The sequence below is a fragment of the Peromyscus leucopus genome, chromosome 7 (assembly GCF_004664715.2).
Source record: "Peromyscus leucopus breed LL Stock chromosome 7, UCI_PerLeu_2.1, whole genome shotgun sequence".
Lineage (NCBI taxonomy): Eukaryota > Metazoa > Chordata > Mammalia > Rodentia > Cricetidae > Peromyscus > Peromyscus leucopus.
Genome location: NC_051069.1, coordinates 84718774 through 84746303, shown reverse-complemented (window position 1 = coordinate 84746303; position 27530 = coordinate 84718774). Strand labels below are relative to the sequence as shown.

The 27530-nt window shown below is 41.3% G+C and overlaps 1 protein-coding gene across 13 annotated transcripts in view; it reads right to left on the bottom strand.

Moving 5' to 3' along the window:
• The window catches only part of Tfdp2 (transcription factor Dp-2), a 130685-nt gene that overhangs the window by 12278 nt on the left and 90877 nt on the right, over positions 1-27530 (bottom strand). For 9 of the 13 annotated variants that reach the window (XM_028866018.2, XM_028866023.2, XM_028866025.2 and 6 more), the window contains 6 exons: positions 22263-22384; positions 19456-19503; positions 14696-14858; positions 12578-12724; positions 9846-9914; positions 3093-3244 (listed from right to left, as the gene is read on the bottom strand). In XM_028866018.2, coding sequence (XP_028721851.1) covers positions 3093-3244; positions 9846-9914; positions 12578-12724; positions 14696-14858; positions 19456-19503; positions 22263-22384 — 701 coding nt within the window. The remainder of the gene's footprint in view (positions 1-3092; positions 3245-9845; positions 9915-12577; positions 12725-14695; positions 14859-19455; positions 19504-22262; positions 22385-27530) is intronic. The other 4 variants (XM_028866019.2, XM_028866022.2, XM_037207852.1 and 1 more) reach the window with 4 other exon arrangements.

Below are 27530 nucleotides of genomic sequence, written 5' to 3'. Positions count from 1 at the left end.
ATGAGGTTGTGCCACACTGCACAGTTTGGTTTGAACTCTTGGACTCAGGGATCCTTTTAGGTAGTTGGGACGTCAGGCACTTGAACTGAGCAGACTTGAATTAAATGGAAGACAATTTTAACAAGGTGAACCCAGCTTAGCTTAAGAATAATATCTTAAGCAAGTGTCACAGAGCTCGCTATGGTGGCTCATGCCTGTAATGCCATTACTTGGAAGGTTACAGCAGGATGATTCCTATGAGTTTAAAGCCATCTTAGGTTACAAAGGTTCTAGTCCAGCCTAGTCTACAGAGTGAGAATCTATCACAAATAAAAGAACCACATACAAAGTACATAGCACCTATCAGAATGTTCTTGAAAAGTAGTCAGTTTAGACGTCTAGCTACACGGTACATCCAGAAGCAAAGAAAGGGCCAGCAAGATGCAGCCTAAGCTTGATCCCCAGCAAATACTCTGGAAGGGCAGAACTTAGTCCTTCTAGCCAGGCATGAGGCCTCCATGCACAGGTCTCATTTCTGGACTGTTTGTTCTAGTGCAGGTTCTGAACAATAGTGGGTTTTAACTTGTTATGGTAAAGTTTGTGATGTTGAGACTTACAGTACATCTTAAACCAGGGCAAAACTTATACTTACAGCATGAAGCTGAAGTCTGAGTCTGAATAAAGTATATTAACAAGCTTACAATTAACTGGAAGTGGGTACTTGCCAGAGGGATGATTTCAGGCATTTTTACATGCAGATGGCTTTATAAAGTTAATTTCATTGTGGGAAGGCCTCCTGGCTAATTAAGGGTGAGATTGCTTCACCAAAGTAACTGACAGACAAGATTACGGACCTACCTCAAATAACAAGTGTGTACAAGCTGCTCCATGAAAGGATGCCAGGCAAGGCATGAGTCAGTGACCACCCAAGGCACAGAACCAAAACAGATCAGCCTGGGTGAACAGTGTCCATAAACTGCTAAGGTCAATGGTTCCAAATTTTCCTGACATTATTTTTTAATTCTTTAAAATTTATTTATTTAGGCAGATCTCTCTTATGCAGTTTTCCTGGCTGGCCAATGCTGGCCAACTCATAGCAACCCTTCTGCTCAACTTCCAAGTACTGGGTTTACAGGTTATGTACTACATGGTCAGCTGTGGAAGCCCTTTAACCTAAGAAGAGAATGTTACCTCTAAAAAAGAAGTCCCTCATAAAAAGAAGAGACTAATTGTAAGAGTAATTACAGTATGACATTTATAGGTCACTTCCAAAGATGTTAATCACTGTGAAGACTTCTTATAATATGTTGATAGTCCTCTCAGACACAGGTTTCTATGTTATGATAACTGATAGTCCTCTCAGACACAGGTTTCTATGTTATGATAACTGATAGTCCTCTCAGACACAGGTTTCTATGTTATGATAACTGATAGTCCTCTCAGACACAGGTTTCTATGTTATGATAACTGATAGTCCTCTCAGACACAGGTTTCTATGTTATGATAACTGATAGTCCTCTCAGACACAGGTTTCTATGTTATGATAATTGATAGTCCTCTCAGACACAGGTTTCTGTACAGTCTATGGATGTGAATAACTCTGTCATGTAACATTTTACTGGACTAGATATTGTGTAAATGTATTTATAGTTTTTATAAATTGGCAAAATAAATTACTGATCTTAATTTCTTAGTTCTTGAATTCTTCCACATTGTTTTAGTGTGTGTGTGTGTGTGTGTGTGTGTACTACGGAACATGTGTGGAGGCCAGTGAACACGTTTTTAGAGTTGGGTGTCTCCTTCTACCAGTGTGGTTTGAGGATCAGAATCAGGTCATCAGGTTCGGCAGCAAATACCTTTATCACTGAGCCATTTTGCTGGCCCTTTTATTTCTGTGGAGGAAGGAATGAGATCTCAGAGAGGCTAAGACATTTAAAGAGTGAAAACTGCTTGTCCCTAAGAACAGCAACTAGCACTAATAAAACGCTGTAACAAGCAGATCTTTAAAAAGCATTATCCTCACAAGGCTGTAAACAGAGCTCCATGGAGCAGGCAGGTAAAGGAGCTCCAATCCACAACTGGAAGCCTTCTTGTTCTCTATGCACCTCTAACTTCCTCCTGAAAGGAGCCTAAGCTACAATGAATGCTCTACTTTGAAAAGTGCTACTTCACATTTGCTACAGTGAATTGTGTCACTTTTATTTAAATTGTTTAAAAGATGTACTGATTTACGCGTTCACCCGTGTGGAGGCCAGATGAGGGCATTTGGCATCCTCCTCTATCACTCTCCAATTCTTTTGAGGCCAGTTCTCTCACTGAACCTGGCGCTCAGGTTTGAGCTAGGCTGGCTGAGCGTGCCCCAGGGAACTCCGCGCACTGTTAGCATGACCCCGTGCCCCCGTCCCGCCCCCAGCTAGGGTTACAGGGAAGCATGGCCCACCCAGGGTTACATGGGCGGGGGATCCAAACTCAGGACTCTGCTTTTACAGCAAGCACCCTCCTCACTGCCATCTCCCCGGTCTTCTCACCAGGATTTTAAGGTTCATTTGTTCATGAATTCACTTATTCATGAATCAACCAAGGCAGCGGGTGTTACAGCATGTGGGAGGTGTTGGAGGAAGTTGAAATCAACGCCATCTTTGGCTACATAGTAAGTCAGAGGACAGCCTGGGCCAAGAGACCCCTTCTCAAACAAAAAACCAAATAAATAACAAACAGAAGCATTCGTAAGTGTGATATAATAAATGAGACACTGCTTTCACGTCACATACTGGTCTGACATATTTTCATAATAAACTGAAACGGTGACTCACCAATGAGCCAACTTCCTCCTGGGCCCTCAGTGATGGTCTCACTGCAGTTCCTCGCTCAGTTACTACACAAGTGTCACACACGACAGCTTGGGCCCAGGCACCACCACACATGTCACAGGCCAGCTTGACGTGGGGCAAGGGACAGTGAGTGGTACATGACGGAGCTCATTCTTGCTGAAAACAGCACCCGTGTCTGATTCCCATTTCACATACCCCATGGAAGGCAGTCTTCCAGGGCTGTAGACAGGGAAGAGCGTGGCCGGAAGGCAGCCCTGTTCCCCGCCCCCACTCCCTACTCACTTGTCACTGGAGATGCTGCAATCGATGACTGTTTTCCTGCTTGTGTTAATGATTATAAATGGCAGCTGAATGGTGGAGTTCAGAGCTGGAGGGCCCTGGTTTTGTTGTTCGTTTTGTCGATTTCTCTGTACCAGGTTTTTAAAAGCAATTTGCTGTAATGTTCAATAAACAAAAGGTGGTCATTAAGTATAAAAAAGTGACTTGGAATGTAAATGAATTAACATAATACATTTTAAATATCTATTTCAAAATTAGAGTATTTAAACAGGCAGCCCATCTATACTAGAAAATAAAAATGTTAAACATGATAAAAAATTACAGTGATTAAGGTCAATAAACACATTTCAAGAGTAAAACACATTTTTTTTTCACACAGTTTCTCTGTGTAGCCCTGGCTATCCTCGAACTCAGAGATCCACCTGTCTCTGCCTCCCAAGTGCTGGGATTAAAGGCGTGAGACACCACATCCGGCAAAACACATATATTCTGATGATGTCTAACTAAGGTAAATATTGGGGCCTCTGGTTTCCATTTCCCAGAGAAACAGGAGAGGCCAGCAGCACAGGCAACAGCTCTCTTTCAAGTGACCCCGAGTAAGTTTAGGCTCCACTCACCTCATACAGCATCCTCAGAGGTTAGGGGAAATACACCTCATTTTTTCTATCTAGTCCAGGGATACACAGTTCCTTTAAATTACAGACGTATTCTCATGATGACGTCGGGGACACACAACAGGGACAGAGAGAAGCAGCCCAGCCCTGCTGGCGGCTGCGGAAAGGCGGGTGGGTGCCCAGCCCTTGCCGAATCCCTGCCACGGTGCTTCCTAAGGTTTGCATCGTTCAGAACCTTCCTCAGAGTACCTCTGGAATCCCCCACTTGACACTTCCTGAGAGGAAACTGAGGCTCAGTACAAAGAATAAAATGTATTAAGATCTGAACTTTATAATCACTGCTCATTATAATTACTACTCAAAACATAAAGTGACCTTAATATTAGTCAGGCAAGATGGCTAGCTTAAAAAAAAATTAGGCTGCCTCTCTTTTGTCTGCTCATGAAACAATGGGTTTCAAAACTCCCAAATTCACCTTACTTAAAAAAAACCAACAACTTAGTAACCTATGTTCAGAACTGTTTCACTTCAGGTTTGGTGACTTACTAAAATTTGATTTACAAAATTATCTTAAAATGGCTAGGTCCTGACTCCCTAGAAAATAAACATCGTCTCATAAAATTAATTATTCAGAAGGAACACCAATTTACTCTAGTATTAACTGTCCAATTACAGATGTCAACTACTATCAAAACTACCACTATCACTACGATGATCAAACTTAAGTTCTATTTCTTTGTTATTTTCTGTTCCCCAAATACAAAAGTGGGGGGCTGGAAAAATGGCTCAGTGGTTAAGAGCATTGGTTGCTTTTCCAGAGGACGTGAGTTCAGTTCCCAGCACCCACATGGCAGCTCACAACGGTCTGTAACTCCAGTCCCAGAGGATCAAGCACCCTCACATAGACATACACACAGGCGAAACACCAACGCACATGAAATAAATAAATACAAAAACAAAAAAACCCAAAAGTAGTTTATATGCATCCCTCAACTGGATGTAAACATCCAGAGAAAATGTGCTGAAATTGGAAGTGAGAAAACGCATAAAGTGGTCAAATACATCTACATAACTTCTCTTCCCTTTTAGAACACAGCTTTGATTGATTGATTGACTGATTAAGTGACTGACTGACAGACTGACTTATAGGTAAGCGTCCAGGTTGATCTCTAACTTGCTGTATAGCTAAGAATCATCTTCAATTCCTGATCCTTTTGCCTCTACCTCCCAAGCGCTGGGAGCACAGAGCTGCCATCATGCCCTGTGACAATGCGGCTCTTTAGACTGTGGGTTGAGATCCCACATGAAATTATGTAAATAAATGTGTGAGTTACAAAAAAAGTAAACAACAGTAAAAGGTTTCTGTATTATAAGGACAAAAAGTTAATTCAAAATCTCCCGCCCGATTACTCTATGGTGTTTCAGTGCTCACTTGTGTTGTAGTGCGTAATACAACCCAAGTTTGGGTTCACAAAACACAACCTGACCACTCTGCACTGTTTATGTCCTCACACCACGCAACAGTACAATCACTGCCTGGAACACCTCCGTTAAGACTGTTGTATAATAGGAATTGCAGTGTTTTCACTCTACAAAGTTTTCTGCTCTTGTAGAAAGTATAATCAATTATGGAAAACAAAAACTTGTAATATTTTTCTACCATGATTCCTTAGCATATAAATATAAAATTAGTTTATCTTTGGATTAAATTGTGTTAGACTGCTTGATTTTAAAAATGGTTGCTTGAGCTGCACATGATGATACTTGGGAGGCCGAGGCAGACAGATCTCTGTGAGTTTAAGGCCAGACTTGTCTACTCTTTTGTGGCCCTACAAAAGAGTTCTAGGACAGGCAGAGGCTATGTAGAGCCCTGTCTCAAAACAACAATAACAAAGTTTTTTGAGATTAACACATCATTAAATTAATTCTGTCTTGGGATTAGGACAGAAATTTTATTAATTTTTGTTATGTCCTAAACATACTTCTACCCTGTATGATGTAATTATACCAAGTGACATTCTCAACACTGACAATTATGAAATCAAAATAACAACTCTGGAAGATGTTGAAAATACTTTCTGACCTACAGTATCAAATATTTGGCCAAGCTCTAGCTCTTTAAAAACTTTTAAATGTATTACTATTACTGTACGTGTGTGAAGATCCTGGGGCAACTCTGGGGAGGGAGTTGGTCCTCTCCTTCCACCTGCTGTGGTAGTCTATGGACCGACCGCAGTCCAGCAGATTTACATTCACAGAGTCTCTCCCTATGAACTATCGTGCTAGCCTCAACTGTTATGTAAAAATAAAAAAGCCATATTCATCATGAGATTGTAGACCTGCTTCTGTCTTTAATAAATGGTAAAATTATTTTCTAACACAGAATTATTTTGAAATAAATTTATTTATGGTTGATTTGTATACCTATATACTCATGTCATATCAAACTCCTCAGACTAAAAGGAGTCATTCAGTGGAAAGAATTGAACTAGACCACATTATCTTGGGAGATGTTCTGACACTGTGCTGATCTTTGTGGCCCTCATGCTGTGGGAAAGTGTAATATATGGAGGAGTATAAACAGCATTAAGGAAGAGTCCCTGTATACTTACAACTCGCTTTTTAATAGCATTATTGTAGACGATGAAAGCAGTTAAAACATACTGTTATTGTAGTTTTGTTTGTTTTTACAGTGCTGGAGATTGAACCAAAGGCCTTGTTCTCACCAGGCAAGCACTTTGCCACTGAGTTACATTCCTAACCAATACTGTTATAGTAAAAATAAGTCACCTCCTATGTACTGAGGACTGATTTCCTTATTTGTTGCCCTTTTATTGATTCCCTTTGGCTTTTTGTTCTTTTCAGACTCGGTATCATCTGATCCAGAGGCTGAACAGCTTTATTAAGTGTGTTCCTTATGGAAAAGGCTTAAAGGCAGGAAAGGACAAGTATGTACATAAAAGTAAGGCATGAGTTATCTATAGGTATAATGTAGTCAAACTACTCATCTCAGTTGTCAGCTTGATGGGACTCACCCGAGAGATGGACTTCTGGGCATGCCTGTGTGGGACTGTCTCGATAACATTAAGTGAGATGGTGCTCTAGCTACTTTCTGTTGCTGTGAGAAAACACTCTGACCAAGAGCAACTCAGGGAAGGCAAGGGTTTATTTCAAGTTACAGTTTCTCACTTCATGAGCTTAACAGAAACTTGAAGCAGAAACCATGGAGGGATACTTGCTGGCTCGCTTGCAGATCCACACTTAGCTTTCTTATACAGTCCCAGACCACCTGCCCAGGGAATGGTGCCATCCACTGGCACTTAAAGAGTAGGGCTGGACTCTCCTCATCAATTCACAATCAGGAGAATCCCTAACAGACATGCCCAGATGCCATCTGACCTGGGAAATCCTTTGAGATTCCTTTTGTAGAAGACTCTAGGCTGTGTCAGGTTGATAGTTAAATCTAACTAGGGCATGTGAGAAAAGTAACTAACATACAAAGATAAAAGGGAGGTGGTGGCATGTAGGTGATAGTCAACCTGTGTCATATGAACAATAAGTTGTGACGTCCTAGGAAAAGTCAAACCAGCTTAGCCACACAAACAAAATTAATGTACAGGGACATCTAGCATAATTTATTTTCTATGACTATTTTGTAAATCTCACTTGATAAAAGGAATAAGAATGAACCATTAAGAGGAACTAAGCTGTATGACTACTGAAAATCTGCAGTTCCTGTTTTCAGTAATAACTTGAGTTTCTTTTACAGTTTAGAGTCACCTGGTTCTAGAAATGCTACCAGGCTGTCCTCTTCTATAAATGTTTGGCTTGAGAGAAAGAAGATGAAGGAAAAAATAAGGACTTACAAATTATAGCCATGTTTATAATATAAAGATAAGCAAAGGAATCGGGTGGTGGTGGCTCACGCCTTTAATCCCAGGACTCGGGAGGCAGAGGCAGGTGGATCTCTGAGTTTCAGGCCATCCTGGGCTACAGAGTGAGTTCCAGGACAATTCTGTAAGAGAGGAAAAATGAGCTAATGTTCCCTCCTATGGTCAACTTTCTTTCATCTTCAAGGCTACCTGAATCGGCCCATAATTGTCAGCTAGGTCCTGCTCCTTGGACAGCCTCTGTAGTTGGTTATGCACCTCTGCAATCAGGAGACCCCTACCTAGCCCTATAACCCGTCACCCGAGTCCTCTCTCCTTTAAAAGCCACATATCCCTGGCTGAACATGGAGGCACACCCCTTTAGTCCTAGCATTCAGGAGGTGGATCTCTGTGAGTTCAAGGCCAGACTGGTCTACAAAGTGAGTTCCAGGACAGTCAGGGCTGTTACACAGAGAAACTTTGTCTCAAAAAACCAGCCCCAAACAAAAAACTCCATGTATCCCAACTTGGCTGCCCTGATTCCCCCAAACCCTACCCTTCATATCCTAGAGGAACTCAAGAAGTTCACCTCGAGACCCTGGCATGGTTCTCTTGCAAGAGATGAAGGGAGAATTCAGACCCACCTATGTATAGAGTCTTTTTTTGTTAGCTGAGCTTAAAGAAATTAAAAAGGGAATTAGATAGTTCCACTGAGAGTCTTGATCAGAACATACAGGCCTTCCAGCATCTAAACAGCCTTTACAGCATGGCCTGGAGAGATTTCATGCTCACTTGAGATCAGACCTTGACCTTAGATGAAGAAAGGTAGAGGAAAGGGCACTAGCGACTGGTACTGACTAACATGGCCCAGTGTCAAGACTCACAGGCCCGGGTTCCCAGAGGAGACCAGGAGGCCCCTTTCAGTGATCCATCTAGACACCCCCTTGGTCATTGGAAGAGAAAGCACTTTATGATATTTCTGAGGATTTAAGGAAAGTGGAGATCAAATCTCTTGATTACTATTAGCTGAAGGTCATTTCCAGAGAGAAAGTAAATCTCCTAGTATTTGTCTCCCACGGCTGTTAGAAAACATACTAATGTAACACCAGAGTCTTTGGAGGATGTCCTCCTGAAAGACACAGTCTTTGTCCAATCAGTTCCAGATATCCAAAGAAAATTGCAAAAACTGGTGGCTAAACCAAATGGGAGCCTGGACCCATCTGTCTAGACCACTACCTCAATGTATTTCAAACAGAAACTGGAAAGGGAGAGGTAAAAGAAAAAAACGACATAATAACCTGCTGGCTGTTAAGAGAGCTACCCAAGGAAGAGCCATCCTGAAGTAGGACATGCTTCCTCTGTGGCCAGCCAGTGTACTTCTGGAGGGAACGTCCCAAGAACAGAACTGTAAGAATTATGTCTCACTCTTACCTGAACCCTTTCCCAACTGCCAAGGCAATAACTGGAGAGCAAGACAACTGCTTGAAAACAGCTCCCCCACCTAAACATTGACAGGTCCTGGGACTTCCCTCTCCTGGGTCCCTCACACCAGTCCAACTTGAGGAGCCCAGGTAAGGTTATAAGGTGGTACACCTTGAACTTCCTAGTGGATAGATATCCAAATGTCAGAAACCTGACATTTCAGGTAACCCTTTTCTCCAGGTCCCTAGTTCCGGAAAACAGCCATTTTTCCCCAGGACAAATTGGGCTAGCTCCTGAGATGCATTCCATAGCCTACTGCCTGTCAATGGGGAGATATTCTTTTCCAATGCTCATTCCTCATTTGGCCTTCCCTTTGGGGCAGAAGTATTCTTCCTCAGCGTAAGTGGGACTTGTCCTGCTTCTCACAGGGACTCTATGTCTGCCTCCGGTGGAGGACAATGTAGACCTTTTAGTACAGACTAGATGGGAGACTATAGGTCAGGCCATAACTGCCTCACCAGTTCTGACACTTCTAAAAGATCCCGAGCAACAAAACAACAAGCAGCAAAATGCCTTGACAGTCCAACGTCTAGGTAAGGATGAGCACCCAAAGGGAGTGCTGCCCTCCGGGTGGGAACCTGGGAGTTAGGCATGGGGTAAATGTGACAGCTGGACCATCCAAAAGGCTAAGCACTCAAGATCTATGAGCGGATGGGTGGGGCTGTATTGGTATTTTTCTAGATACTACCCGATGGTACTACAACCACAAAACACAGTGGCTTTAGAAGTAAATAAGCAGAGAAACACCGTGTGGACAAGGAAGGCAGTGAAAAACTACGCCAGCTCATTACCTGCAGGAGAAGTTCTTGCAGCTGGGCCCGCTTCTGCTTTATTCGTTCTATCCGCCTCTGCTTCTCTATCTTTAAAACATGGTATAAAAAAACAAACATACCCTTAAATCATTTTTTAAGAGTTAATTTTATGAGTGTTTTACCTCCACATCATGTGTATCTGGCGTCCTTGGAGGCCAGAAGGCGGCACTGGATCCCCTGGAGTTAGAGATGGTTCTGAGCTACTCTGTGGGTGTCAGGAACCCAAACCTGGTCCTCTGCAAGAGCAGCAACTGCTCTTAGACCCCGAGCATGTCCCCAGCCCAAACAAATCTTTAAAATGAAGCTGTACTTCATCCACTGTTGCTGTATTGAGATAGGGTTTCCCTATGTAGCCCATGCTAGGCTCAGACCCAAGATCCTCTTGCCTCTGCCTCTGGAGTGCTGGGTATCCTGGCCTATGCCATCACATCCAGCATGCCTTCTTCTTTGACACATCAAGTAAAAAACACCTTTCTTGTCTGTCCCAACAAATTATTTCCTGTTTGCTCCTTATCTACTCTGGTCTACACTAGGAGCTCCTTTTCATAGTTCTACTAACCATCACGCCCTCTGTATTACTTAAGAGTCACATGAACATCTGTGTGACAGTGCTGTAAGAATAAAGGCTAAGCCCTACCCACCAGTCATGCCCACATCCACCTGGGCTAAGCTACACCCGACTCTTTCGCTAACATGCCTCTCTGATCTCAGTCACTACCTAACTCAGATCATACCCAATACTTCCTTCTCTGTACCATTGCCCTCCCCTCCTACCAGGTGTTTTTCATTTAAGAAAAAAATTTTTTGGAGACATAGTGTTGCTATATAACACAGACATGACAGGATCTTGTGAACCTCCTGCTTCTACCTTCCAAGTGCTGGGATTACAGGTGCACACTGTTGGACTCGGCATTTTAAAAACAGCTTCCCGGGCTGGAGAGATGGTTCAGTGGTTGGGAGCCTTGGCTGCTGTTCCAGTAGACCTGGGTTCAATTCTCAGCACCTACAAGGCAGCTCACAACTGTCCCTTTGAAAAGACTACTGAATGATCTCTGTCTTGCTCACCAAGAAAAAAAAAATAAATAAGAAATAAAAATAAAAACAGCTTCCCATTGTTTCCATAAGGGTCTACACTGCCTAGCATTCATAAATTTACTGTCTCACTTCTCCACAGCCATGTATCTTGACCACACTCAGCTATAAGCATAATTTCATGTGCCTGTCTTGGTCTATGTAATGTCCTCTCACCCTTAAACATTCGGCAAACTTTTGTTCCTCTGTCAAAACTGAATTCCATGATCATTTCCTTGGTAAAAATCTCCTCTATCCCTCCTTCCGAGAGAATCTTTTTGTCACGGGTGCTCCTTCTCTCTCCCTTCTTCCTTCTCACTCCTGAGATAGAACCTAGGGCCTCATTCATAATTGGCAAGAGCTCTACTTCTGAATTCTATCTTAAGTTCAGATTAAATCGTATTTTTGACAACTCTTCCATTTTTCATCTCCTATATCAGAGCAAGAGTTTAGTTTCTTGGGGTCTTGAATATTTTAGTGTTAAACTTTATCTTGTTCTGTGGTTAAGGACATGGTAATGTCAGTAGATTTTAGCTTATAAGTTAATGTAATTATAATGATGTTCAAATTCTCCTCAGGAAGAAGAAAAAGAGAAAGGGAGACATTTCTACTGTAGCACATAAAAGCACTATTCTGTAGCCTTTGATGAATGTGGTTTATTTTTTTTCTGTCATTCACAAGAACAATAATAGTAATACTTTTTTAAAATTTCTAGGTGGGGGTGGAATGCAAAAGAACAGAGTAAAATCTGAAGTCAACTGTAATTATCTCCAAGAGCCACTGATAACCTCAGTCCATACTCATGGTCTTAAGAGTAAAGTTACAACAAACCAATTCATTTCTGAATTGTGTCAGAAACACACTCATTTACAGACATTTTTCTATGGTGCTTTAAGTTAACCAAGCTAAAAATACTTTTTAACATTGTTCCAATTTCAGTGAAGGTCACATACTAAAATGCCACCTTGTCACTTACTGACGGTAGAGTCCAAGGTAAGTTTCACTTTTATAGTGATCGTTAGGATATTGGTTACGCAACCCTGGAAACAAACCGCCAGCCTGAGCTATTGTTTGGAAGCATACAGATTTACTGCGCATCAAAATAATTAATCAGGTAAAATTAGATCTATTAGATGACCTGCCCAAAATTTCTTGGCGGGTACTTAGAATTAAATTAGAATGAAATAAAGATCTTTTCTAAGAAACAAAAATGATATCAATTCATTTAACTTTGTTGCTGTTGTTGTTGTTTGTGTTGGGCTATTTGTTGTTGGTCTGTGTTGAGACAGGGTATAGACTCAGGCTAACCTTGAACTATGTAGCAGAGATGACCCTGACCCTTGATCCTTCTCCTACTTCCAAGTGCTGGGATTACAGGTGTGCACCATCATCACATTCATGTCCAGACCACTCACTGACATTATGTTACTCAGTTTCATGATTTACAAAACAAACTGCAAAACTTGAAAGTTTCTCCAAAATTCTTCCAATTCAAAATTCTCCACAGAATCTTAAAATAATGATAGCAAACATGAATAACCAGGAATAGTTTAGTATTACATGATTATATTTCCAAACGAAAGTCCTGCATGTCAAAAAGCAGACAAAAAGCCTACTATCCACCAGTGCTTCCTACTTACCTCCAGGTTCTGACATTCCTGAGCAGAATTGGTAGGCAAGCCAATCCACTTGATTTCTTTTTTTTCCTTTGAAATTATGTTCATTGCCATTAGCACATTTAAAGCATCATAAACTCTTCGTCTAATGTTCTTCTGATCATAAGCCTGCTAAAAATATTTTTATTAAGTGATAATTTTTTTTTGTTGAGACAGGGTTTCTCTGTGTAGTTTTGGTGTCTGTCCTGGATCTCGCTCTATAGACCAGGCTGGCCTCGAACTCACAGAGATTTTAAGGGTTATCTTTCACATGCTGTTGGTGTCAATAACAATATCTCCCAACTGCTGAAAAAATTCTATGTCCAGTGAAAACATCTTCAAAATTCAATTAAACATTTTTATTTATTTATGTTTACATTTTTACTTGTGCGTGTGTTGGAGGGCACAAATTCTTGCCACAGTGTCTGTCCACGTGAAGTTCAGAGCTACAGTGGAAGCCCACTCCCTTCTCCCGCCAAAGGAACCCTGTGATGGACTCAGGTCACCAGGCTCGGTGGCACTGTGCCCCTGTTGGCTGAGCTATCTTACTAGCTCAGGACACTATTTATCTGTTTGTTTATTTCCTAGGTGGTTCTGAGGACGGAACACAAGGCCTCGTGTGTGCTGAGCAAGTGCTCTCCCTGGGTTTCCCTATCTCCACCTCTGAAGACACTTTACTACAAAATAACCCCAGAAAAAAATATTCTACCACCAAATTGACACTGAAAAATACTAAGGGACTTCAGGTGGGAGAAAGATTACTAAAATGGAAACTTGGGAGATGTAGAAAATAAAAATATATGCGTAAATCTCAGCTATATAAAAACAGTTATCATATAGAACCCAGAATATGTAAAAATTAAGTAAGTATTAAAAGTGCCTGCATTATAGGAAGAATTTTATACTTTAAAACCATCAAGGAGATAGCGGAGTGGGCCCAGTGCTTGCTGTAAAAGCATGAAAACCTGAGTCTGAATCCCCATCGCCCATGTCAAAGCCAAGTGTAGCAGGCACGCATCTGTACCCCGAGAACAAGGGCAGCGAAGACACGTGGATCCTGGGTGCTTACTGGCTTCCCAGCTGGCCAGTCATTAAGCTTCAGGTTCAGTGAGAAACCCAGGCTCCCAGTGAGTATGCCAGGAATGGTACCTACATCTTTAATCTCAGCACTTGGGAGGCAGAAGCAAGTGGTTCTCTGTGAGTTCCAGGCCAGCCAGAGATATAAACTAAGACCCTGTCTATAAATAAATACATAAACAAACAAATAAATGAAAATAAGGTGATACGTAACAGATACTCGATGTTAACCTCTGGAATCTGCACACCCATGCATTAGCCTCCACACACACATATACAACACAAACAGACAGTATATCCATATGCACATACATATCAAAGACGGATTTTTTTTTGTTTGTTTTTTTTCGAGACAGGGTTTCTCTGTGTAGCTTTGCGCCTTTCCTGGAAATCACTTGGTAGTCCAGGCTGGCCTCGAACTCACAGAGATCCGCCTGGCTCTGCCTCCCGAGTGCTGGGATTAAAGGCGTGCGCCACCACCGCCCGGCCTATTCTGTGTTTTTGACATGAGGGTCTCACTATGTAGGGCAGGTTAGCCTTGTATTCACTATATACTACAAGCTGGCTTCGAATTGTGGATTTTCTCCTGCTTCAATTTGCCTCAAAATTTGCAAGGCTCCAAAACTATTGGGGGGCTAGCAACATGGAGCAGCTGGGTAAAGCATTTCCCAGATGAGCCTGAAGTCCTGAGTTCATTCTCCAGAACCCAGGGGAAGGCGGAAGGGGAGAGCTGACTCCTCACCATTGTCCTCTGACTTCGGCATATAGGTCACAGCATGCATGTGCCCACACATCATACATGCGAACATAAGTAATAAAATTTCAAAATATGTGTCTGTTCAAATAAAAAAGAAGAGACTATTTCCAAAACAAACCAGAAATTTACAATAGAAATGTCCTCAACATGAAATAGAAACTCTCGGTTCAAGGATTTCCCACTTCCTCCATTCCTCAGATCTATCAAGACTCCCAGGTAAACGGAATCAACATGTATCGCAGTCCGTATGAAAGTCATGATCCACTTACCGAATCAGCTGCCAGATGGTTACTTGAATTGGTAAACTCAGATACCAGCTCATCGGCTACTTCATTGTATGATGTTGTGCCTTTTCGCTGAACTTTCTCACACACTTTCATTGAAAAATGCCTCAAGCCTTTCCCATTTTTATCACCTTTTTTGCTTCGTTTACTAGAAAAAAAAAAAAAGATTTATGAAAAAATTCATATGCCATTATCTTAAAGAGACTTCCTCTATAAAACTATGCAAAAAATAAAACCAGAAGACAATCATTTAGTTTCTATGTTTTAGTTAGTTTCAAATGAAGAAAATTTAAATAGAATAGAGGAAATGTTTTCAAATTTAATTTTTATTTTAAGAGCTTAACAATATACAGTGTTTTTCTATAATGTCATTCACTTAGTAAGCATGAATTGACAAATTAATGTTATATGCTAGTCAATAGTAGACACTGGAAATAAATTTGTGAAAAGTTACAGTAATTCTACCTTCTAGAGATTATTTCTTAGTTAATACTTTTTCTTTGACATTAAAACTATCACTGTCTCAGTTCTTAGCCATTAAGACTTGAGGGGTCAGTTTAGCTCTAATAATATGTGAGCATCAAATATATGTAAGAACTGTTTTAGGGACCAGAAGTAGAAAAATTCAGGTGCAACTCCTTCCTTCAGTGAATCTTTTGTTTGTTTGTTTGTTTGTTTTCGAGACAGGGTTTCTCTGTGTAGCTTTGTGCCTTTCCTGGAACTCGCTCTGTAGACCAGGTTGGCCTTGAACTCACAGAGATCCACCTGGCTCTGCCTCCTGAGTGCTGGGATTAAAGGCGTGCACCACCACCGCCTGGCAGAACTTTTAAGTCTTTAGTTCTCAGACTTAGAGGTAAAGATTCAATGAATCTTAGAGCATGATGATGAAACATATTCATAATGGAGGGCAATTCCAAAGGTAAAAGTGCCAGGCCATCGTTACTCAACACTGTTCTGTGGGAAGAGGGAAGATGGACAGCTATTTTAACCTACAGGAAGATGACTTGTGGGGAGAGTCAAGGTCAAAGGAAGGAAGTGAGGAGAGCTTGAGTCAGGAGAAGCAGCAGCAAGCAGAGGATGGAGAAAAGAGGAAATGCACATGAAGAGTGAGAACAAGGAGGGTGGGCTCACCCGGTTAGAATGCAGGGGAGCAGCAATAAACATGGGATGCCAGGCTGTGACTCAAACACAAGGCAAGCAAAGTTCCACTTCATCTTGTCATGTTTATCAGCATAATCTGTCTTCTCAATAAATTATTGACATGTTCTATATTATGTACCCCCCTAAAAGCACTAGACATGTTCTTTTCCAAAGAATGAGATAAGAAGAGGATTTCTACTTTCTGTTCCCTACATTTTTGGGATGGTTGTCAACTTGACTACATCTAGAGTCAACTAAAACTGCCACGTTTCTTTAATTTTTATTTCTTGAGACAGGGTCTCACTATGTACTCTAGCTAGCCTGGAACTCACTACAGAGACAAGGCTGGCCTCAAACTCACGCAGATCCAGCTACATCAGCCTTCAGATCTTCTTTCCTGTTCTTGTTTTTTTTGTTTTTGTTTTTGTGTTTGTTTGTTTGTTTGTTTTACTTTTTGAGACAGGATTTCTCTGTATAGCCTTGGCTGTCCTAGAGCTCACTCTGCCTTCAGATTTTCTTAAACAGATACCTGACGCAAGAAGATCCACCTTAAATCTTGACTACACCTTCTGGTGGCAGTCCAGATTTTAAAAAAGGACGTGGAAGAAGGAAACTGCTTTCGCCTGCTTGCCCTTGTTCTCACTGGCAAGCTCATTTATCCAACTGCTGAGGTATCCCTTCAATAGTATTAGAATCCAACTCCTTCAGGATTTCAACATACGCCAAAGACCAATAGCTCTGGAGGAATCCTCCAGGACTCCAGCACCAGATTGCAAATGCTGAGCCATCCAATATCACGGACTGAATAACTATCCGCTTCTTGGCTTTTTCCACTGTGAAACAGCCATTGCTGTTATCCAGACCTCACCCTGTAAACCAGTCTAAATTGTCTTTTAGTGTGTGTGTGTGTGTGTGTGTGTGTGTGTGTGTGTGTGTGTGTGTGTTTCAGTCTATTAGCTCTGTTCCTTTAGAGACCCTGACTAATACAATTAGGAAAGAATCACTAATGTATCCCTAGAGTATAGGCACTGTAGTACTGAAATGCAGGGAAACTACTAAGTGACTGAGTTGCACAGTGAGATACTAATGGAGGCAGAACTTACTGTGTTAAAGTTGAAGGTGAATTTTATGGGAAAAGGAGGTAAAAGAAAAACCAGCTAAGGAGCTATTGCAACAGCCAAGGTGATGACCTGAAATTAGGTCAATGGTAGAGAAGAGGAACAGACAGGACCACAAACATTGAGAGGCAAAAAGTAGTAGAACTAAGTATCTGATCGATATGGAAAGAAAGGAACAGAGAAACAGCAAAATCGAATGGAGTGTTTAAATAGTAGGAGTACGCTCTGAGGGGCTGGTGAGATGGTTCAACGGACAGAGGTACTTGCCTCCAAGTCCACTGACCGAAGTTGGACCTGGAACTCACCCAGAGGAAGGAAAGACCTGATTCCACTAAGTTGTTTTCTGACCTCCATATGTGTTCAGTGGCACGTGGGCACCAACACTGATAAATGCACAATAAGTACGTGTAATTTTAAATGTTAGACGCTAGATCTGCCCAGGCAGTTAAAAACACATGCTGCTCTCACAGAGGACCAGTTTGGTTTCCAACACCCACACCAGGCAGCTCACAACTACGTGTAACCCCAGCTCCAGGAGATCCCATGCTATCTCTGACCTCCAAGGGTATCTGAATGTCTGTCTGTCTCTTTCTCTCTTACACACACAGACACACACAGACACAGACACACACAGACACACAGACACAGACACAGACACACACACACACACACACACACTCTCTCTCTCTCTCTCTCTCAAGTAATCTTATAAACAAAACCCTTTTTTAACTGCCAAGCATGGTGATGCATACCTGTAATACTTAGAAGGCTCAAAAAAGAAAAATAAAACCAACCAAACGAACAACCAACCAAACAACCAACCAAACAAAACCAACAACAAAACATAACTCATAACTCCCCCCAAAATTAATTTCATCAAGTAGGAATTGTGTGTGTGTGTGTGTGTGTGTGTGTGTGGCTAGAGAGCTGGCTCAGCAGTTAAGAGCCCTTGTTGCTCTTGCAGAGGACCTGGTTTGGTTTCCAGCATCGACATGGTGGCGCACAACCTTCTGTAACTTCAGTATTAGGAGATCTGATGTCTTCTCACCTCCTTGGGCACTGAATGCATGTGGTAGATAAATATATATGCAGGCAAAATACTCATATGCACAAAAACAAATCTAAGCAGAGTTTTTAAGAAGTTTTTTGTGGGTATAAATATGAATTCCTGTTCAGCACATACTTAGAACACTGGTAAGTCAGGGTTTATCTATGTTCAGTTTTACAGATAATGCCAACTTCCAAAACTATTGTGCTAATTTACACTGCCATCAGTAGCACAAGAGCATTCTAGGTAGTTTATATACTTGTAAAAGTCAATGGCGTCGTTTTTCCTAGTGGTTATTTGGTAGATATAGAACAGTACTGTGCTGGGAGGTGGTGGCGCACGCCTTTAATCCCAGCACTTGGAAGGCAGAGGCAGGCGGATCTCTGTGAGTTCCAGGCCAGCCTGGTCTACAGAGTGAGATCCAGGACAGGCACCAAAACTACACAGAGAAACCCTGTCTCGAAGAAAAAAAAAATTAAGGGTTTGGGGATTTAGCCCAGTAGTAGAGCACTTGCCTAGTAAGCTCAAGGCCCTGGGTTCGATCCTCAGCTCCAGGGAAGAAAAAAAAAAAACCTACACAAGTTTTGTTTTTTTTTTAAATGACTAATGCTGATGAGTACTCTTAAGTAAGTTTATTAACTATTCGTATTTGTTGCTGGAATAAGAGATTCTATTATTTTGTTTTTTTCAGTTGAGAACAAGGTCTCACATTAGCCCATGATGGCTTGTAATTTCCTATGTAGCTGAGGATGTTGTAAAAAAATTGGCAAGGCTTTATTAACAGAACAATTATCATCTTATAGAGGTCAACGGACTCTGAAATGACAGTGCTCATTTCAATACAGTGTTTTACTAATATGGCACCTAGTACGATGGCTTGCATGACACTCTGAACTTAGGCTCCTATAATGGCTCTCACCCAATAAATCCTTTTTTTTCCCCTAGTGCTGGGAACGGAACTTAGGACTAATGAATGTTATATAAGTGCTCTACCACTGAGCTATATTCCTAGCTTACAAACTGACAGTCTTTAATGCCAGAGCTAACTGACTGGAGAGACCACAGTGATTCTGATATACAAAAGGAGAACCACTATACTAATATCCTAAGGAAAGATGACCTTATACCCCAAAAAGTGTCTAAAGAAACAAGCATTTACTATGATCTAAAACTATTGAAGAAAAAAAAAAAAAAACTTGTTTAAAAGTTTGGGCATGTTAGGATACTATGGAATATTTACTTTGGAAGAACATTTTCTTTCCTAAAAGAAAGGAGGGGCCGCAATGACTAATGTCACAGGATTTCTACTGAAATTTTGCAAATAAGTGAATTAGAAACCTCAGTGCAGAATGAAATAATGGTAGCAACTGAATAAAGTTATGCAAAAAATCCCTCTCCTTTTCATAGTGGAACATGAAACAAAATATACTTATACTCACCTTTCTGAAAAATCTGAATCTATAAATTCTCTAGCTCGTTTTCTATCACTAAAAAGACAAAAAGAAAGCTTAAGCATAACACATAACACAACTGTTTCTTAAATAATTAATTCATTATAATTTGTCTCACTCTACACTGAATGTACATATAAGAAAACTAATTTTTACTATCATATAGACATGATAATATAAAAATCCTTACATTGGAATAAGCTCAATGAATACTTGGGTAGGAGAACAGTACAGATTTGCAAATGACTTTTATGAAACTTTTTGTCTACGTGGATATGTCTGTCAATCTGTATAAGGTATATATGAAGCACTTGACAGAGCTGTTACTTCATTAACTTATCCTCGAAACAAGGTTATTCTTAACAAAGAGTTACTGTTTGCTCAAACTCACATAGGGTAGAACCCAATTATATGTTACTAGATACATCACTCCTCAAGTGATAAAACTTCCAAAGTGATAAAACAAGGCTGGGGTATTATTTTAATATTTTTCCTTCTTCCTTTTAATTTTTATTTATGTGTACATGCTACATGTATGCGCAGGTGCCCACAGACCCAAAAGGTATCGGATGCCTTGGAGCTGGAGTTAACAGGTGGTTCTGAGCCACCTGATATGGGTGCTGGAACCAAACCGTTCCTTTGGAAGAACAGGTGTTCTTTACCCACGGAGCCCTGTCTCCAGCCCCTCCCTTTCTCTCCTGCATGCTTATGCACCTGCCCCCACCCTGACAGACAAGGTTTTACTGTCACCAGGCCGGCCTTGAACTCTCTCAGAGGCCTGAGATTACAATGATACACCACCACTCCTGGCTTCATGACCCTTTCCAGAAGGTGGGTGCTGAAGTAACAGGAAAAGCACTTGAGAGACAAGGGTGAAACATAGAGCGTTTGACGGAAATGGTGGCAGAGTAACATAGAAGGGAGAATAGCTCACTGCCTAGTATTTATTTTAGAAAATAGGGGGAGTTTTAATGAAAATATTAATATATTTGTCCTCTCTTCCTAGTTTCTTGTCTGATTTTTAAAAAACTCAAAGGAAAAATCATGAGTAAAGCCGCCACTTAACATAATTCCTTTCTTATGTGTTAAAACAATATAGAATCAATTTTTATATCCCCAAAGTAGCTAAGTATTATAATCACAGAAATAGTCCTATTTCTGAGTTTTAAAAACTCAGGAGGTCTGGTTATAACTTGTTAAACTGTTTTTTCTCAGCTTAAATATGGTTATACTCAGGGATGGAGAGATAGTTCAACAGTTAAGAGCATTGGCTGCTCTTCCAGAGGTCCTGGGTTCAATTCCCAGCACCCACACGGCAGCTCCTAACTGCCTGTAACTCCAGTTTCAGTAGGTCCAACACCTTCACACAGACATACACACAGGCAAAACAGGAATGCAAATGAAATAAAAATGAAAAAAAAAGTATAAAAAATATGATTGTACTCATTGACATGGTGGCACTGCCTATGGGCAACTGCAAGTTGGAGGCAAGCCTAGGGTACATACAAAGCCCAATCATAGCTGGTGATTTTAAAGCAATATATTAGTTTTTAAAGATCTGAACTAGCTGGGCATAGGGGCAAATCACTGTAACCTCAGTACTCAGGCAGGCAGATGGATGACTGAGAGTTCAAGGCCAGGCAGGGTTATCATCAAATATCAGGCTAGCCAGGGTTCTATCCTAAGACTGTCTCAGACACCAGTAAAACCCGTCAAACTCACAGCAGCCTGTGACCAGCACTCAGAAGGTGGACGCAGTCGGATCAGGAGTCAGGATGACCACTTAGCTGACTCAGTGAGCTTGAAGCCATCCTAAACTACATGAGATCCCCATCTCAAAACCCCCCAAATCAAAATAAAGGCCCCCCCCCATGGAAAATAACCAGATTAATAAAAGCAGAAGAGAATTCAAGGCCTGGGGAAATGGCTCAGAGTATAAAACACTAGCCATACAAGCCCAAGCCCCAGACCCCAGCACACACAGAAAAGCAGGGACTGTGGGCCAACCGGCCTGTTGAACAGTACTCACTTGGGGCCAAGTGAGGAGATTATTGGGGTAAACTGGCTAGATAGACTAGTCAAATCAGCAAGATCTGGCTTCAGCCAGAGACCTCCCTCAGTAAATAAAATGTAGAGTGATCAAGGTAAACACCTGTTGTTAACCTCTTGCCTCCATATATATACATGCATACACATGTATGCTCACAAATACATATGCCCACAAATATGTGAACATTTACATCATACACACACCAAAAATTTTTTTTTTGAAAACAGGAAATTCTGGAGAGACAGTGCTGTGGTTCAGAGCACATACTGCTCTTTCAGAGGACCAGGGTTCCTTGGTTTTTACTGCATCTACCTTGGGTGGATCACAACAACCACCTGTAACTCCAGCTCCAGGAAGCCAATGCTCTTTTCTGTATTCAGCAGGCACCTGCACTAATGGTCACATACCCAACCCTTACAAACACACATAACACATAATTAAAATAAACTCTTTGGGCTGCCAAGATGACTTGGTGGGCTAGGGGCCCTGCTGGCAAGCCTGACAAACTGAGTCTGATCTCTAGGACTCACACAGTGGAAAGAGAACTAACTTCCAATGTTCTCCTTTAACTTCCACACAGAATACACAACATGTATGTGTGTGTACATTTGATAAATAAATAAATAAATAAATAAATAAATAAATAAATAAGGAATGTAACAGTGGGGAGGTAGGAAGACAAGGACCAGACGGCAGGACAGTAAGGCCTGGGAGGCTTAGAAACAGTCATTTCTGACCCTCTTACCTGGGGACCCAGCCGGCGGCCTCAGCTATGTGTGTCTGAGTGACCATTGCTGGTGCAGAGGGATATGGACTTCCAATCAGAACACTTCCTGAATTGGTAATTCTCTGCGGTGTGCTTATAATCTGTAGAGTTGGTAACAAGAAAACAAAATTAAGTATTCATGCCTTTAATCCCACCACTAGGGAGGCAGAGGCAAGTGGACCTCTGTGAGCTTGAGGCCGGCCTGGTCTACAGAGTGAGTTCCAGAACAGCCAAGGCTACATAGTGAGAACCTGTCTCAAACAAATGAGTAATTTAAAAGGAAATATTTAAATTATTACTTTAAAAAATGTAAATGGGAGCTGGAGATGGATCATGCAGTTAAGAGCACTGGCTGTTCTTCCAGAGGACCTGGATTTGATTCCCAGCACCCATGTGGCAGCTTATAATTGTCTGTTATTCCAGTTCCAGGGGACCCAATGCCCTCTTCTGGCCTCTGCAGGCATCAGATGCACACACGGTGCATAGACACACACACAGGTAAATAAATAAATTAATTAATTAAATAAACAAACAAACAAATAAGATGTTGCAGCTCTAACACAGGAAAAGGAAGTGCTGTCTGAACAGCTCTTCATAACAATCACCTATACTATCTTTACTACCTTTGATTTATTCATATCCTAGCAACTTAAAACTCCCGTATCCTGATTCCTGGCATGATATCACAATTTAGATTCAAGTAAGTAAACAGCACTTTGGAAGGATTAAACTGGTAACTGACAATGTCTTACCATCAGAAAAATGGAAAGCCTATAATCCCAGTACTGTGGGAGCTGGAGAGATGGCTCCTTGGTTAAGAGTGCTTGCTGTACAACTATAAGGACTGGAGTTCGAATCCCATTAAAATAATAAGTTGGGGAAACCACACACACCTGTAACCTGACCCCAGCTCTGAGGGAAATAGGGAATGGAAAGATTGTTAGGGCTTACCAGCTTCCAGTCTAGTCAAAAATATGCAAACCCTAAATTCAGGGAGAAACCCCGCCTCCTATGAATAAGCAGAGAGAATATAGGAAGATAACTAATGCTTGTTTCTGGCCTTCAAGCACACATGTGTAACACACTCATACACAAATAAATCTTTAGTCCTAGTACTTAGGAGTCACAGGTAGGAGGATCTTAGAAAGTTTGAGGCCCACAAGGGCTTCCAAAAGAGACACTGTCTTAAAAGCAAACAAAAGCTTTATTTGAAATTAAATACAGAAACTGTAGTAGAACCTGATTTATGTGACCCAGGACAGGAGTGAGTTTGATCTTCAGAACCCAATATACACCCAAAGCCACTATACAACCTGATTGTTACAGGATGCATGAACTAAGTTCCCTGAAAAAGCACGCTTACATTCTGTAGACTGATTTGAACTTCAGACACTCATGACAGTGGAGTTAGAATGTTGCAGATGAGAGTCAATACCACTAGCTTTCACTAAACCAAAAGCTAAGACTACCATCAGACAGCATCTGAGACCTTCAGAGTTTTCTTGTTTTGCTGCAACCTGTGTACCTGATGGCCCCAGGAGTGAATGCACTGACTGGTTCTTTGTTCTTTGTTCTAGGACTACAAAAACCCATGCAACCACTTCACAGGGACACATCATTTGGAACAAGTTGAATTTGTGTTCCCATGCCATGGACCACTCTTACTTGTCTCAAAATAAACTCTCTCATTTCCTTTGGGGTGAGAGTTGTGTTTTGCATGGACAAATGTAATTCTATCTTCATTTTTCCCTCTTCCAACTTTATCCCATATCATTAAATAAAGTATTCTTGTCAAGCATGGTGGCACAAGCCTATCACTTGAGAGGTACATACAAGAGGATTACCACAAGCTCAAGGTCAGCCTGGTCTATCTACATAGCAAGTCAAATCTATTCTAGGTTGCACAGTGAGACCCAGTATCAAAAAACTAACTACATACATGTATACATACATGCATGTATAAAGTGGAGCTGGGATGTAGCTCATCTTAAGTAGAGCGCTTTCCTAGCATGCATGAAGTTCTGGGTTTGATTCCTACACGAAGTTCTGGGTTTGATTCCTACTGACCCCCAGGACCACATAAGCTGGATGTGATGGCCCAGGCCTGTAATCACATTTGGAAAGGGGCAGCTGGAGGATCAGAAATTCAAGGTCATTCTTGGCTACAAAGTAAGCTTGAAGACAGCCTAGGCCACATGAGACCATCTTAAAATACATAAAACTTGTACCATGTGGATTTAATATCCTTAATTACTAGATGTATATGGATTTTTCAATTATTCAGTTATAATTAGTCAATTACAAATAATGTTAGCCATTTCTTGGCCTTAATTTCTTTTCCCTTTTGTCCTTTTGTTTGTTTGTTTCTTTATTTTCGGAGACAGGTTCTCTGTGTAGCTTTGGAGCCTGTCCTGGAACTCGCTCTTGTAAACCAGGCTAACCTCGAACTCACAGAGATCCGCCTGCCTCTGCCTCCTGAGTGCTGGGATTAAAGGCGTGCGCTACCACAGCCAGGCACCACTTTGTCTTTTTAATAATGGTTTTCTCATACTGCCCCAGCTGGCCTGGCACTCTCCATGTAGGTGGGGATAACCTTCACCTCCTGATCTCCCTGCTTTTACCTACCAAAAGCTGGTGAGCTACTACTGCTGACCTCTGTCTGACCTCAGTCCTTCAACTATAAATTAAAACCTTGGAATGTACTACTTTAGTGTCCCACCCGCATCCACCAACCACAGAACTACAGAGTGTCAGCAGGCAGTATCTGAAACCTATAGTAGAATTCTCCCTGCTAGCTGATATTCCCATCAATGTATCTGGTGACTATAAAAGTCTATAAAACTTCTTCACGGTGAAACATGTTATTCAGGAGGTAATACAAATCATTTTCCTGCACACGGCCACTCATACTATCCTCAAAATAAACTTTTATTTCCTTTGAAGTGACAGCTGTGTTTTGTGTTAGAATGTGTAACCAAAACTGCTTTTTAGGGCTTATCATTTTCACTAGTAAAAGAACATATTTTTAGTAAAAGATGAAATAATGCAAAATATTTGTTACTAGGTAATAAAAAGTTTTTCTTGTCTTTGCATAGTTTTTGTTTCATTATTTATTGGTTTTTGGTTTTGTTTTTGAGACAGGGTGTCTCTATGTAGTCCTGGCTGTCCTGGAACTCACTCTGTAATCAGGCTGGCCTCAAACTCAGAGATCCACTTGCCTCTGCCAAGTGCTGGTGTTAGAGGTGTGCACCACCACCACCTGCCCCCCACCCCTTTTTAACTTATGTGGTTTTAATGAGCTGTCAGCCATAACCTTGGGCATTTGAATACTTGGTGCTGTCTGGGAGGGAGGTTCAGGAGATGTGGCCTTGCTGGAAGAAGTATGTTAGTTGAAGTGGGTTTTGAGAGTTTAAAGATTCCAACCACCCCAGTTCATTTGGTGCCTCTCCTGGAACTCACTTGGTAGCCCAGGCTGGCCTCGAACTCACAGAGATCTGCCTGGCTCTACCTCCCGAGTGCTGGGATTAAATTGGTTATCATTTGTGCTTGCATCTAGCATCACACTGATTTGAGCTTAGGGAAATGTTAGTACATATAGATGCTTGGCAAGTAATTTTATCAAGTTGATTCTATAAATAAAAACCAAGAGATCGTAATCTGACAGATGTCTGAAAATTTCTACCTGCAAAATAAAAAATGGCATTAAGAAGGTATTAAGAAGGGCTGGAGAGATGGCTTAGAGGTTAAGAACATTGGCTGTTCTTCCAAAGGTCCAGAGTTCAATCCCAGCACCCACATGGTGGCTCACAACCATCTGTAATGAGATCTGGTTCCCTCTTCTGGCCTACAGGGATACATGCAAACAGAACAGTGTATATGTAATAAATAAATAAATCTTTAAAAAAAAAAAGAAGGTATTAAGAGCTGTGAGGTGGAGGCAGGAGGATCAGAGTTCCAGGCAAGCCTGGACTATGGGATACTTTGTCTTAAAAGAAACAATAGGGTAGTGAGATGGCTCAGCATCAACCCTGAAGACCTAAGTAAGTTAAAGCCTAGAGACCCACATAGTGGAAGAAAAGAACTGACGCATGACCTCTATACTACCTCTATGGCACTGGTGTGCTTAGACACATACATACATACATACATACATACATACATACATACATACATACATACATTCATACATACACACACACACACACCACAGTCTCTAAATTAAAAACAACAATAAAAATAATACTAAATAATATTCAGAAGTCTGCTTCATGAGAAAACATGACATTGATCACGTGTGTTCCTTTCATAAAATTCTGCCTTGCATTCAAACATGTTCATACCCACCAGTCCGCACAACTCACCTTCCTACTTCCATTTGCCTCAGTGTAACAGCTCTAAGGCAGAGAATTACCACAGCACCTCTTTCCCACATCCTTCTGTAGGTCTATACAATGCCAAGAGACACTCACAGAGAAGTTGGAAGTGCCTGTTCGAGATTGTAATCCCAGCTCTTGAAAGACAGACCCAGATCTCTGTGACTGTGAGGCCAGTCTGATCTAAAGACCGAGTTCCAGGCAGTCAGGACAACACAATGAGACCCTATCTCACAAAACAAAAACAGTAACATGAAGGACATAGTTCTCACTAATTTTATCATACACCAAAATGTTCTCTATTAAGCAGAATTTGGATATGGACAGCTTAGAAGACAAATGTGAGGTTTAGCATGAAGCTCACTTTCAGAGCATTCACCTAGCAAGCATAAGACCCTAGATTTAATTCCCAGTACTGGTGGGGGTGGGGTGGGGGGAATCAAATACTAACAGAAGGAAGCATTTTATCAGTCTATCTAATCTACTTTGTTCCTACAACAGGAGTCTCTACAAAACTATTCAATGTTTTTTTTTTTTTTTTTGGTTTTTCGAGACAGGGTTTCTCTGTGTAGCTTTGCGCCTTTCCTGGAACTCACTTGGTAGCCCAGGCTGGCCTCGAACTCACAGAGATCCGCCTGCCTCTGCCTCCCGAGTGCTGGGATTAAAGGCGTGCGCCACCACCGCCCGGCCTAATTCAATGTTTTACTTATATAGTATTGTTGCTAAAGAATTCCTCTCTGTTATTGGCAGCCTAGAGCTTAGTGTTACTGATTTAAGGACTCTGGAGGATGAGAAAGAAGACATGGGGAAAATCGGTTTTCTTTATTGAGAATAACTCTGGAAAGGAATTACTAAGTTTTAGTTTACTTTTTCT